Here is a 13,280-nt window from a genome sequence, read left to right as displayed (position 1 = left end):
CACCCATTTTAAGCTAGCATATAATGTCACATAAACCCAAACCACAGCTAAATGCAGCACTAACCTTTGATGATCTTCATCAGATGACACTCCTAGGACATTATGTTATACAATACATGCATGTTTTGTTCAATCAAGTTCATATTTATATCAAAAAACAGCTTTTTACATTAGCATGTGACGTTCAGAACTAGCATACCCACCGCAAACTTCCGGTGAATTTACTAAATTACTCACGATAAACGTTCACAAAAAACATAACAATTATTTTAAGAATTATAGATACAGAACTCCTTTATGCAATCGCTATGTCCGATTTTAAAATAGCTTTTCGGCAAAAGCACATTTTGCAATATTCTGAGTAGATAGCTCGCCATCACGGGCTAGCTATTTTGACACCCACCAAGTTTGGCACTCACCAAACTCAGATTTACAATAAAAAAAATTGGATTACCTTTGCTGTTCTTCATCAGAATGCACTCCCAGGACTTCTACTTCAATAACAAATGTTGGTTTGGTTCAAAATAATCCATAGTTATGTTCAAATATCCTCTGTTTTGTTCGTGCGTTCAAGACACTATCCGAAGGGTAACGCGCCGGCGCGTATCGTGACAAAAAAATTCTAAATATTCCATTACCGTACTTCGAAGCATGTCAACCGCTGTTTAAAATCAATTTTTTATGCGATTTTTCTCGTAAAAAAGTGCTAATATTCCGACCGGGAAACCCTGTTTTTGTTCAAAGACTGAAAATCTAAAATGGACTCTTCACGTGCACGCGCGCCCCCGTCTCATTGTTCTCAGATCGACCACTTACCAAATGCGCTACTGTTTTTCAGGCATGGCCTGCAAAGTCATCGTTCAACGTTCTGCCGCCTTCTGAGAGCCTAATTAAGTCTATGATTTGATAGAGCAGTCTGACTGAGCGATGGTAGGCACCAGCAGGCTCGTAAGCATTCATTCAAACAGCACTTTCGTGCGTTTGCCAGCAGCTCTTCGCAATGCTTCAAGCATTGCGCTGTTTATGACTTCAAGCCTATCAACTCCCGAGATTAGGCTGGTGTAACCGATGTGAAATGGCTAGCTAGTTAGCGGAGTGCGCGCTTATAGCGTTTCAAACATCACTCGCTCTGAGACTTGGAGTAGTTGTTCCCCTTGCTCTGCATGGGGTAACGCTGCTTCGAAGGGTGGCTATTGTCGATGTGTTCCTGGTTCGAGCCCAGGTAGGAGCGAGGAGAGGGATGGAAGCTATACTGTTACACTGGCAATACTAAAGTGCCTATAAGAACATCCAATAGTCACAGGTATATGAAATACAAATCGTATAGAGAGAAATAGTCCTATAATAACTACAACCTAAAACTTCTTATCTGTGAATATTGAAGACTCATGTTAAAAGGAACCACCAGCTTTTATATGTTCTCATGTTCTGAGCAAGGAACTTAAATGTTAGCTTTTTTACATGGCACATATTGCACTTTTACTTTCTTCTCCAACACTTTGTTTTTGCATTATTTAAACCAAATTGAACATGTTTCATTATTTATTTGAGGCTAAATTGATTTTATTGATGTATTATATTAAGTTAAAATAAGTGTTCATTCAGTATTGTTGTAATTGTCATTATTACAAATAAAAATAAAAATAAAAATCAGCCGATTAATCGGTATCGGCTTTTTTGGCCCTCCAATAATCCGTATCGGCGTTGAAAAATCATAATCGGTCGACCTCTAATAAGCACCATGGGACCACGCAGCTGTCATACTGCTCAGGTAGGAGACGCGTTCTGTTTCCTAGAGATGGATGTACTTTGGTGCGAAAAGTGAAAATCAATCCCAGAACAACAGCAAAGGACCTTGTGAAGATGCTGGAGGAAACGGGTAAAAAAAGTATCTATATCCACAGTAAAACAAGTCCTATAATCAACATAACCTGAAAAGCCGCTTAGCAAGGAAGAAACCACTGCTCCAAAACCGCCATAAAAAAGCCTGACTACGGTTTGCAACTGCACATGGGGACAAAGATTGTACTTTTTGGAGAAATGTCCTCTGGTCTGATTAAACAAAAATAGAACTGTTTGGCCATAATTACCATTGTTATGTTTGGAGGAAAAAGGGGGAGGCTTGCAAGCCAAAGAACACCATCCCAACCGTGAAGCACGGGGGTGGCAGCATCATGTTGTGGGGGTGCTTTGCTGCAGGAGGGACTGGTGCACTTAAGAAAATAGATGGCATCATGAGGAAGTAAAATTATGTGGATATATTGAAGCAACATCTCAAGACATCAGTTAGGAAGTTAAAGCTTGGTCGCAAATGGGTCTTCCAAATGGACAATGACCCCAAGCATACTTCCAAAGTTGTGGCAAAATGGCTTAAGGACAACAAAGTCAAGGTATTGGAGTGGCCCTCACAAAGCCCTGACCTCAATCCCATAGAAAATGTGTGGGCAGAACTGAAAAAGCGTTTGCGAGCAAGGAGGTCTACAAACCTGACTCAGTTACACCAGCTCTGTCAGGGGGAATGGGCCAAAATTCACCCAACTTATTGTGGGAAGCTTGTGGAAGGCTACCCAAAACGTTTGACCCAAGTTACATTATTTAAAGGCAATGCTACCAAATACTAATTGAGTGTATGTAAACTTCGGACCCACTGGGAATGTGATGAAAGAAATAAAAGCTGAAATAAATAATTCTGTACTATTATTCTAACATTACACATTCTTAAAATAAAGTGGTGATCCTAATTGACCTAAGACAGGGAATTTTTACAAGGATTAAATGGCTGTAATTGTAAAACTGAGTTTAAATGTATTTGGCTAAGGTGTATGTTAACTTCCGACTTCAACTGTATAATATGAAACACACATAAATGAACTGGAGAATCTTGTCACGGTATCTTTGTTTGTTTTGACTCTTATCTCCCTGTCTTCCTGTCTTTACCTCTGCAGGTGACCTTTACTGAGGAAGAATTGCCCAAGGGCTCAGGAGACTTCATTTTGTGTTACTATAGCAACAACATGAGCACCCTCGTGGGCGTGACAGAGCCTTTTCAGGTACTTACAATGATGCTCTGGTTTTAGGGTAAATATATCAAATGTTGAGGTATAATGGGAGCACTGGACTATGATGGGATTGGTAATTTAACTCTCCTTTGGTTTTTCCACACCCTTCCCCCCCTCGTCCTCCTCTTCTTAATTTTGATCTACACCCTTTTCCTATGCTACTCCCCTATGCTCTTATTTTCTTGATCGTCTCTTCTTTCGCTCTCTTCCTCCTCCACCTCCTTTCCCTCTTCTCTCCTCTGCAGATCCAGCTGCCCACCTCCAGCCCCGCCGGTAGCCCCTCTGACGACAGTTCTGACTTCACCTCTGAAGACGACAGCACAGTGGTCGGTATGAAGACCAAGTCCCGCAGTCCCAGCCCCCGGAAAAAGAAGCACAGAACACGACACAGCCAAAGCCGCAGTCCCAGCCACAGCCGTAGCCGCAGTGGCAGCCCTGCGCTGCAAGAAATGAAGGGCCTCAAGCTGCAGCCTGGCTTGGCCCACAACACCACTGATGGCTCTGCCTCTGGCAATGCCCCAGAGGGTACGGATCGGGAGAAGGCTTCAGCTGAGGCTGGAAATACAGGGTTGTGATGGAGTCGCTGTTATCCTGCTCTCACATGACCAACTATGTGTGGTTTCTTTATATATGATGCACTGTTCTGTATTGTATGTTTCCTTTATTGAAAATGTACATTTGCGGATGCCATTTGTTTCAGAACTGGGGTTAGGTTTCTGGTGCAGGAAGACTACTTTGTCTTGTGTGATTTTTCTTAAGCGGTTTTTAAATGTATATCTTCCTGTAGGTTCTCTCATTCCTCTCTCTCTCTGTCACTCTTCCCTCTCAGGCGTAGAACATACAGGGAGCTTTTGGCTGATTTAAATTTTTCCTTACATGGCAAATCATTACCAAATCCCAGGCAGAGGTAAATGGCTACCAAATGCATTTCGGGTCCATATCAGCCGTTGTTTCACAGATATTTTGAAGCAGCATAATATTTCCCCCTCTATATCAACCCTGGTGGCTTAGTCAGCAGATCAGCATGTGTGTGAGCATGAGGAAATGCTGTCTCCCGATGAGGCAAACGATTAGTTTGACTCCCAAAGGGAACATTCCTCGCAAATAGGAATAATCCCTATTTGCTTTAGCAGGTCCTGTCCTACATTTCAATACAGCATTGTGTCTACTGCTACATACATTCTCTAAGGGACCAGGTTACCATGGACAAAACCATTTAGTTCCACAGTATGTGCAACCCCTTGTGAGTTGTGAGCGCACCTCTGAGCGGCAGGTCTTTGTAAAACTATCCTGAGGCCTGACTGCATGGGTCACTTAAATGCCATGATGAAAAAATAAGGTAAAAAAATGGCAATGTTCACCTTCAGGTTACTGATGTTCCCAGTTGTCCTCTTTCCTTCCCTCCCCATCTCTCTGTCTTTATCTATCTCTGTCTCTCTTATGTCCCCTCTCTCCCTTTTTCTCTTTGGGTGATGGTGATTAGCAGACACTGTTCTGTCACTAGTAGTGATGTGTTGGATTGTTAGCGTGTGACCTCCAATGAGCCATCCTAAACACTTTGTACCTATGGGCTGTTAGCTTAGGACAGTGTGTGCTGTTGTACTGTAACCTCATTGTGTGTGTGTTCATGTAAGTATGCCACTATATGAGTGTGTTTTATGAAAGTTTGGGTTTTCAGAAGTGAGTGTGTATTTCTGTGTGATTGATAGTGATGTGTGTATGTGCTTGCATGGTTTTCTGGACTGTACATTCCGGTACTGTGATTTTGTGCTGTTAAAAGTGCTGTTTTTGACTCCTCTTTGTAAGATACTTAGCTGTTGAGAAGTGTTAGAAAAACGTGATGATGACAGTGTAAACACAACATTATATGGTAGATATAGCTACATAAGGAAAATGAAATAATGAATCAGTTTGCTAGCAGAACAACAATAAATAATTTTATTTTATTCAATTTCTTCATCCTATTTAAAATATACAAAATACAATGTAGATAGTTTGAAGCTCATCCAAGGTAAAGGATCAGTGCTGCATATGTGCAAGTGAACTTGGCTTTTGTTGTTGTTGTTGTTGTTATGTATTGATTATGTGTATCAATCAATATAACTGAATTGATCCAAAGTACGGTTATAGAAAAGGTGATAAGGAAAGACTAGATCTGAAAATCAAGTTGAATTGTCCTTTGCTGTTTTAGTCTTTGGCAACGTCTGGCTCCCATACTATACGTGCAATGAAAAATATGTGAATAGTAACTAAGAAATGTTATTGAAAGCTTATAATATGTTTAAAAATTGCGAGTAGGTTGTGTATGTAAATGACAGATATCAAATAGAGAACAGATGACAATCAATGCCCAAAAAGATTATTGTACCTAAACATTATGCATTTATTTTCTTATTTTGTGTCAAAAGAGAGCCTGAATTCTGCTGGCCAGTGTGGGTGAAAAAGGGTTTAAAGTTAAAGTTCTATTGAATTTAATAGGCTATATTGTGTATACATATGTTTTATATTTATTTTACTTTTATATTTATTCATGCACACAACAGTTTTATGAGGAGGCAAACATAAACAACCTCTTTTCACTTGGTTTATCTGTGATTTCAGATCAAAAGTAGGTTTTGTGCGTTGTATTGGCTCTGCAAGCTTGTATGTGATTGGGATCCGAGGAGAATGTCTTAAAACATCCTGGCAACATTACAGCAACATTGTCAGAGGCATGAATTGGCTAGTTGTTGAATGTTGATGTTGGAGGGTGATGTGTGGACTCGTCCGCTGGGGTCAGGGGGTCAGGGCACAGAGGAAGGAACCCCTCTGCTTTCCAGCTCAACACCTCTGTCACACACACACACACACGCTGTTCAGAGATAAAATAAAACTCCTCTTCAAGCTGTACAGCTGGTCTGCTCTCTGAGTCTTTCTTGTTTTCAGTCAGCCAGATCAAATAACATTGACCACTCTGATAAGGAAGTAATTATATTGCACTACTTTGATGTTGTTTCAGTGTACAGTCGTGGCCAAAAGTTGAGAATGACACAAATATTAATTTCCACAAAGTTTGTTGCTTCAGTGACTTTAGATAGTAACATCTGACAAAATTATTGAATACTGAAGTATAATTATAAGCATTTCATAAGTGTCAAAGGCTTTTATTGACAATTACATGAAGTTGATGCAAAGAGTCAATATTTGCATTGTTGACCCTTCTTTTTCAAGACCTCTGCAATCTGCCCTGGCATGCTGTCAATTCACTTCTGGGCCACATCCTGACTGATGACAGCCCATTCTTGCATAAGCAATGCTTGGAGTTTGTCAGAATTTGTAGGGTTTTGTTTGTTCACCCGCCTCTTGAGGATTGACCACAAGTTCTCAATGGGATTAAGGTCTGGGGAGTTTCCTGGCCATGGACCCAAAATATCGATGTTTTGTTCCCCGAGCTACTTAGTTTTCACTTTTGCCTTATGGCAAGGTGCTCCATCATGCTGGAAAAGGCATTGTTCGTCACCAAACTGTTCCTGGATGGTTGGGAGAAGTTGCTCTCGGAGGATGTGTTGGTGCCATTCTTTATTCATGGCTGTGTTCTTAGGCAAAATTGTGAGTAAGCCCACTCCCTTGGCTGAGAAGCAACCCCACACATGAACGGTCTCAGGATGCTTTACTGTTGGCATGACACAGGACTGATGGTAGCGCTCACCTTGTCTTCTCCGGACAAGCTTTTTTTCCGGATGCCCCAAACAATCGGAAAGGGGATTCATCAGAGGAAATGACTTTACCCCAGTCCTCAGCAGTCCAATCCCTAAACCTTTTGCAAAATATCAGTCTGTCCCTGATGTTTTTCCTGGAGAGAAGTGGCTTCTTTGCTGCCCTTCTTGACACCAGGCCATCCTCCAAAAGTCTTTGCCTCACTGTGCATGCAGATGCACTCACACCCGGCTGCTACTATTCCTGAACAAGCTCTGTACTGGTGGTGCCCCGATCCCGCAGCTGAATCAACTTTAGGAGACGGTCCTGGCGCTTGCTGGACTTTCTTGGGCGCCCTGAAGCCTTCTTCACAACAATCGAACCGCTCTCCTTGAAGTTCTTGATGATCCGATAAATGGTTGATTTAGGTGCAATCTTACTGGCAGCAATATCCTTGCCTGTGAAGCCCTTTTTGTGCAAAGCAATGATGACGGCACATGTTTCCTTCCAGGTAACCATGGTTGACAGAGGAAGAACAAGGATTTCAAGCACCACCCTCCTTTTGAAGCTTCCAGTCTGTTATTCGAACTCAATCAGCATGACAGAGTGATCCCCAGCCTTGTCCTCGTCAACATTCACACCTGTGTTAACGAGAGAATCACTGACATGATGTCAGCTGGTCCTTTTGTGGCAAATGTTTTTGGGGGATTCACTTCATTTGCATGGCAAAGAGGGACTTTGCAATTCATTGCAATTCATCTGATCACTCTTCATAACATTCTGGAGTATATGCAAATTGCCATCATACAAACTGAGGCAGCAGACTTTGTGAAAATGTATATTTGTGTCATTCTCAAAACATTTGGCCACGACTGTATGTTTTATAAGAGAGCACATACAGTACAATGCTCCGACACCTCATTGTATTGCGGGTGTTTGGTTGCAGGGGAGAAGACCCCTAGAAATCTTACTAAGGACGAATACGCTATGAGGCACTTTCAGTGTTGGTTGCTATTGAAAAATAACCAGGTCAGATCTACGATAGTCATTGTAAAAAGCATTAACATTATTAAAAAAATTCTACCAACATAGTATCCTAAACCTAAAGACCCACAACTCTGCTAGTATTGTAGTCTGCATAAAGTATGTGTACAGTCAGGTCGTTAATTATTGGCACCCTTAATACAGAGGTGCATAAAAGACTGTATAAAATAAATAATACAAAAACTGCGCTATATTGTATGCTAAAAGAGAAAATCAGACAGATTTGTTTTAATAAGTCGTTTAAAAAAATCTAAAAAGATAGGGGTCAAAATTATTGCCACCCCTGTTTTCAATACTCTAATACTCTAGGCCTATCATCGTCGTGTCATCAGCAAACGTAATGGTGGTGTTGGAGTCGTGCGAGGCCATGCAGTCATGGGTGAACAGGAGGGGACTAAGCATACACCTCTGAGGGGCCCCCCGTGTTGATGGTCAGTGTGGCGGATGTGTTGTTGCCTGTCCTCACCAACTGTGGGCAGCCCATCAGGAAGTTCAGCATCAGTTGCAGAGGGAGGTGTTCAGTCCCAGGGTCTTTAGCTTAGTGATGATCTTGGAGTGCACTATGGTGTTGAACGCTGAGCTGTAGTCGATGAACAGCATTCTCACGTAGGTGTTTGTTTTGTCCAGGTGAGAAAAGGCAGCGTGGAGGGCAATAGAGATTTCGTCATCTGTGGATCTGTTGGGGCGGTATCCGAATTGGAGTGGATCTGGGATGATGGTGTTTATGTGAGCCATGACCAGCCTTTCAAAGCATTTCATGGCTACAGATGTTAGTGCTACGGGGCGATAGTCATGGTAAGAGATGATGTCATGTTTGTGGAAAGATCATAGCTTGTGGTTGGACTTTGAATGTGCCATTGAATGTGTTTCTGAGAAATCCCCACAAGTAATGCTGTTGCTGGAATACATACACATGCCATATCTACATTTGAAAATAATCCTGCAGCAACAGGAAATGTGAATTGTTATGGGGATTATTTAATGGACATTTTTTGTAGGGGTTGATACATTTCTCGTTAGGGCAAATCAAGTCAGAAATTTGAACATTGAAATTACAAACGTTAGAAACATTTTTAAACCTTGAATACACTACCAGTTTGCATTTCTTGTGCTGGAACAATTCTGCAACAACAGGAGGATCAAATGAAGATACGGCATCTGTAAGGGGCAAGTCCGGGCCACAAGTCAATAAGCACTCTGATAGCGCTGGTGATGAAACAGACTACATGGCATTTTGTATGGCTTTTAAGTAAATGGTTTATGCAACAGTCATACTTAAACGACCTAAGGGCGGATATACTCACTGCAAAAACGTGCATTATTATCACTTCACTTACACAAGCTCATGAAACTTCCTTTAAAAGTTTGTGTAATAACCTGGTATGGTTGGAATCTTGGTCCTCCCACCCCTAAGGGACGGCAGCTCCCGCTCAGCCCAGTCAAAGCTCTTCTCTGTCCTAGTACCCCAATAGTGGAACCAGCTTCCCCTTGAAGCTAGGACAGCAGAGTTCCTGCCCATCTTCCAAAAAACAACTGAAACCCTACCTCTTCAAAGACTTTCTTGAATTTCAATCACGTGGTAAAGCTATACTTCCGCGATGTGGATTGAATAGAGCCCTAAATGGGACACTGGTTGAGTAACCGTTGTTGGCTTTATTGATAAGAATGACTTCAGTTACTTTGTTATTTTTCTCAGACCTGTGTGTAGGGGGATTGCCAGGATCATTCCACCTCAAAAGGAACAAGAAAGATGAAATCGTTACTGTGGCTAGTTAGAGATACAATTAACATTCCTGAAACATTATTTTGTTGAAATATAATTTGATTTCAGAGAAATTCAAGTAATTGATTGTAACAAAATTGGCCATTTTAATTTATAGGATTCAGGTAATATTCAATAAATATAGTATCAAAAGTTCTTCCAACCAATGAATAAGACATGAGGAAACCAAACACATGGCCAAAAGCCACCCACGGACACCCCCCACCCAACACCAATCCCACCCCAACAACCAATATACAGTATCAGTTCTCTATGTTTGACAATTAGTATGAAGCTGTGGCTTGGAGTATTGCTTCTCCGTACTATGAAATGTGTTCCTTGTGAATCTGGTGATGGTTTTCTTCCCCTGGTCAGAAAAATGTGTAATTGAAGTCACTGCCATGCGTGGCAGGTAGCATAGTGGTTAGAGTGGTGGGCCAGTTACCAAAAGGTTGATGGATCACATCCCAGAACTGACAAGGATAAAAATCTGTTGTTCTGCCCTTGAACAAGACAGTTAACACACTGTTCTCCAGTAGGCTGTCATTGTAAATAAGAATTTGTTCTTTACTGACTTGCCTAGTTAAACAAACATTTTACCATCAAGTAGTGTGAAAGTACCATGTTTTGACCACTAGATGCCGCTGTTCCTACTATACCACACTATCATACATTTTCTGGTATCTTGTGTTTATTGAATAGATCACAACATTTCCTTTTGCAACTTTGCGTAGCCAGTCCTCCATGAAATAAATTCAGTTTCTCATTTTCTTAGCAACCTAATGCTTCAATCCAACTCTCCTTGTATAGTCCAACAAGTGGCCGCTCTCTGCAAGGGCTATCCCTATTGTGCAATTCTCATATGAAGATGTTTTCTAGACCAAAACGTTGATGGAGAAATGGGATAGCGACTAAAATGTTATGACAACGCTAATAAAATAATACATTACATGGGAGTCTTATGTTTTTCAATAAAATTATTAGGAAACAGTTTTATATGTATTACAATTATTGACATTTACCATTAAACCCTATACCATTACCATTGCAAAACACTATGTAATGTGTGTTTGGGACTTTTGCCACTGAAGACCATTAGAGACCATGACATTGAAACCATTAGAACTGCTGTAGCCAAATGGTTTGCTTGTTCACCAGGAATAGTCTCATTCACTCACTCATCCCATTGCTCTGGCTGGTGCATAGGGAAGCAACAAAAGCAATCCATTTCTATCTGAATGGTCTAAAATAACTAATCCAGACCTTTTTTGAAGGGAATAAACCACACACAAAGGGGACATTTCCTGGACACGGATTAAGTGTAAAAGAAGGACAAAGTATGGAGAAGCAATACTCCAAACCGCAGCTTCATATTTGTCAAACATAGAGAACTGATACTGTATACTGATTGTTGTGGTTGGATTGGGGGGGGGGTTCCCTCATGTCTTACTCATTGGTAGGAATTGGATTGTTGGGGATTATATTTATTGAATATGATCTGAATCCTATAAATTGAAATGGTCACATTTGGGGCAATCAATTAGTAAAAAATTAAATTTAAACAAAAGAATGTTATAGGATGCCAATTGAACTTGTTTCTAACAACAGAAATGATTTTGGAACAATGTCATGACTTGTTGAAATTATATAGAACGACTCAGCTCTCTGTTCTCCCTGATGCAACATTGGGCTGGTGTTGAGACAGTGGGAAACGTGGCAGTGCCATTGTGTGTCAGCCACATACCCAGGCACAATCCCTCCCAAAAAATGCTTTGTCATTCTAACTGGGGTGGCTAATGTGGAGCAGGATGTTTGGATTAACACATGGCTTGATAATAATAGGATCGACGGTTGACTCATACTGTATGGCCCTCCTCTGCTCTTGTCAAATGACAATGAGTGAATGAGAAAAGTATCCAACTAAAGATGATGTTGCAGATTCCTTTCAGATGCAACATGCTTTTTTTGCAAATCAATTTTGTTGGCACAAATTCTGTAGGGTTTTCACTCACACTGTACTTCACTTGCACTGTACTTTTTTCTAAACTGGGATGAGTAACTCATTTCTGGCTAGGTAGACATTGATCTCTGTCACGCATGGCATTGAATGAGGGAGGGGTACCACATGTAACTGTCTGCTGTTGACTACTAATGACTAATATGCATGTCAGTGTTGTGCCAAGTGGTCTCATTTTTATTTTCTGTCATCCTCTCTTTGACATTCTTTTAGCGTCCTCACAATGACACTCAACACCCCTGCTGCACAACCTCTGCCCTGTTAAGAGTCCTGTGACTAGGGTTGCAAAATTCTGGGAACTTTCAATAAATTCCCTGGTTGGAGGACTCGGATTTGCTGCTTATTCCCTCCTGATTCCGGGAATCCTCCAACCGGGATTTCGGGAAAACCAGGGAATGTATTGAATTTTGCAACCCTAGCCATGACCCTTCATTATCAGTAACCATTAGGAAATATAATCCCACTCTTAATCCCATATTTTGAGAAACAATGGAAAATGTTGCAGGCTGGATGAAGGCCTCTCTTGATGCAAGACTAGAGGCAAGCCCAAGACTATATTGGACCCTTCTATTATAAAAATAACGTTGTTGGTGTCCGTGTTGCAGTTGGTGTCATATTATGTAGGTCATACAGTGATGCCAAACACACGCCAATCATACACTCACCCATACTTGACGTAGAACCCGGTTTCCCAAACTCGGTCCTGCCCCCACCCCTAACACTACACAGCTGATTCAAATAACCAACTCATCACCAAGCTTTGATTATTTGAATCAGCTGTGTAGTGCTAGGGCAAAAACCGAAACGTGCACCTGGGAGGGTATTGGCCTTTGCCAGATTGGCTTTTACTTAAGTACCGAGTGGTGCAGCAGTCTAAGGCACTGCATCTCAGTGCTAGAGGCATCACTACAGACCCTGGTTTGATCCCGGGCATTATCACAACTAGCAGTGATTGGGAGTCCCATAGGGCGGCGTACAATTGGCTCAGCATCGTTAGGGGAGGGTTTGGCCCGGGGTAAGCCGTCATTGTAAATAAGAATTTGTTCTTAACTGACTTGCCTAGTTAAATAAAGGTTAAATCATTTTTTATATTGTGTATTGCTAAAGTGTTGTACTGGATGTTTGTCATTTGATGCTGCTGATCTACAGTGCCCCTTGCTGTGGCCAGACCATCTGTGGTCCGAATGCTCGCCTGGTAATGGAGCACTCTTTAACCCTTCCATGCCTTCATGTCCCCAGGTATTTTAAGGAGTAGAAAGTACAGCTGGAAAGCTATACTGTACTTGTAGACATATTTCTCATGGCCCAGCAATCAATACTATTGGTAATGAATCCATCAGTGAATGAAAGCTGTACTGGGTGGGTTGATTGTAATGTCTAAAATTATGTACTTTTCATCTCTCTCAGAGGTCTTGTTATGTCACTGATATGCCATGAACATAAGTTGGGAGGTCCACTTATAGAGCACCAAGTGCCTCCACTTTCTGACTAGGACAAGGCTTATACAGTATCTACCACACAATAAAGTGGACTGAAATAGGTGCCTGTGCTCATTTTTGGGTGTCGATGCTCATTTTGTGATGCCGGTACTCTTATTTTAGAGCCAATATTCTATGAGGTTCTGGAACAGACAGGTACTCAAGCAGGTGCAAATTTTAGGTGTGCACCAGTTCAAACAATGCATATAGAAGACTTAAAAGAACCATCCAAAATCTGATTTACA

General features: G+C 41.4%; 1 protein-coding gene across 2 annotated transcripts in view; it reads left to right on the top strand.

The window, feature by feature from the left end:
• LOC106585266 (phosphatidylinositol 4,5-bisphosphate 5-phosphatase A) overlaps positions 1-5,948 on the top strand; it is a 46,125-nt gene extending 40,177 nt beyond the window's left edge. For both annotated transcript variants that reach the window (XM_014171300.2, XM_014171298.2), the window contains exons 12-13: positions 2,946-3,050; positions 3,305-5,948. In XM_014171300.2, the coding sequence (XP_014026775.1) occupies positions 2,946-3,050; positions 3,305-3,634 (435 nt within the window). In that variant the 3' untranslated portion in view covers positions 3,635-5,948. The remainder of the gene's footprint in view (positions 1-2,945; positions 3,051-3,304) is intronic.
• Positions 5,949-13,280: the final 7,332 nt, after the last annotated feature.

Source organism: Salmo salar, chromosome ssa24 (assembly GCF_905237065.1).
Source record: "Salmo salar chromosome ssa24, Ssal_v3.1, whole genome shotgun sequence".
Classification (NCBI taxonomy): domain Eukaryota; kingdom Metazoa; phylum Chordata; class Actinopteri; order Salmoniformes; family Salmonidae; genus Salmo; species Salmo salar.
Note: the sequence above shows the minus strand (reverse complement) of the source record. Positions and strands in the feature narration are given on the sequence as shown.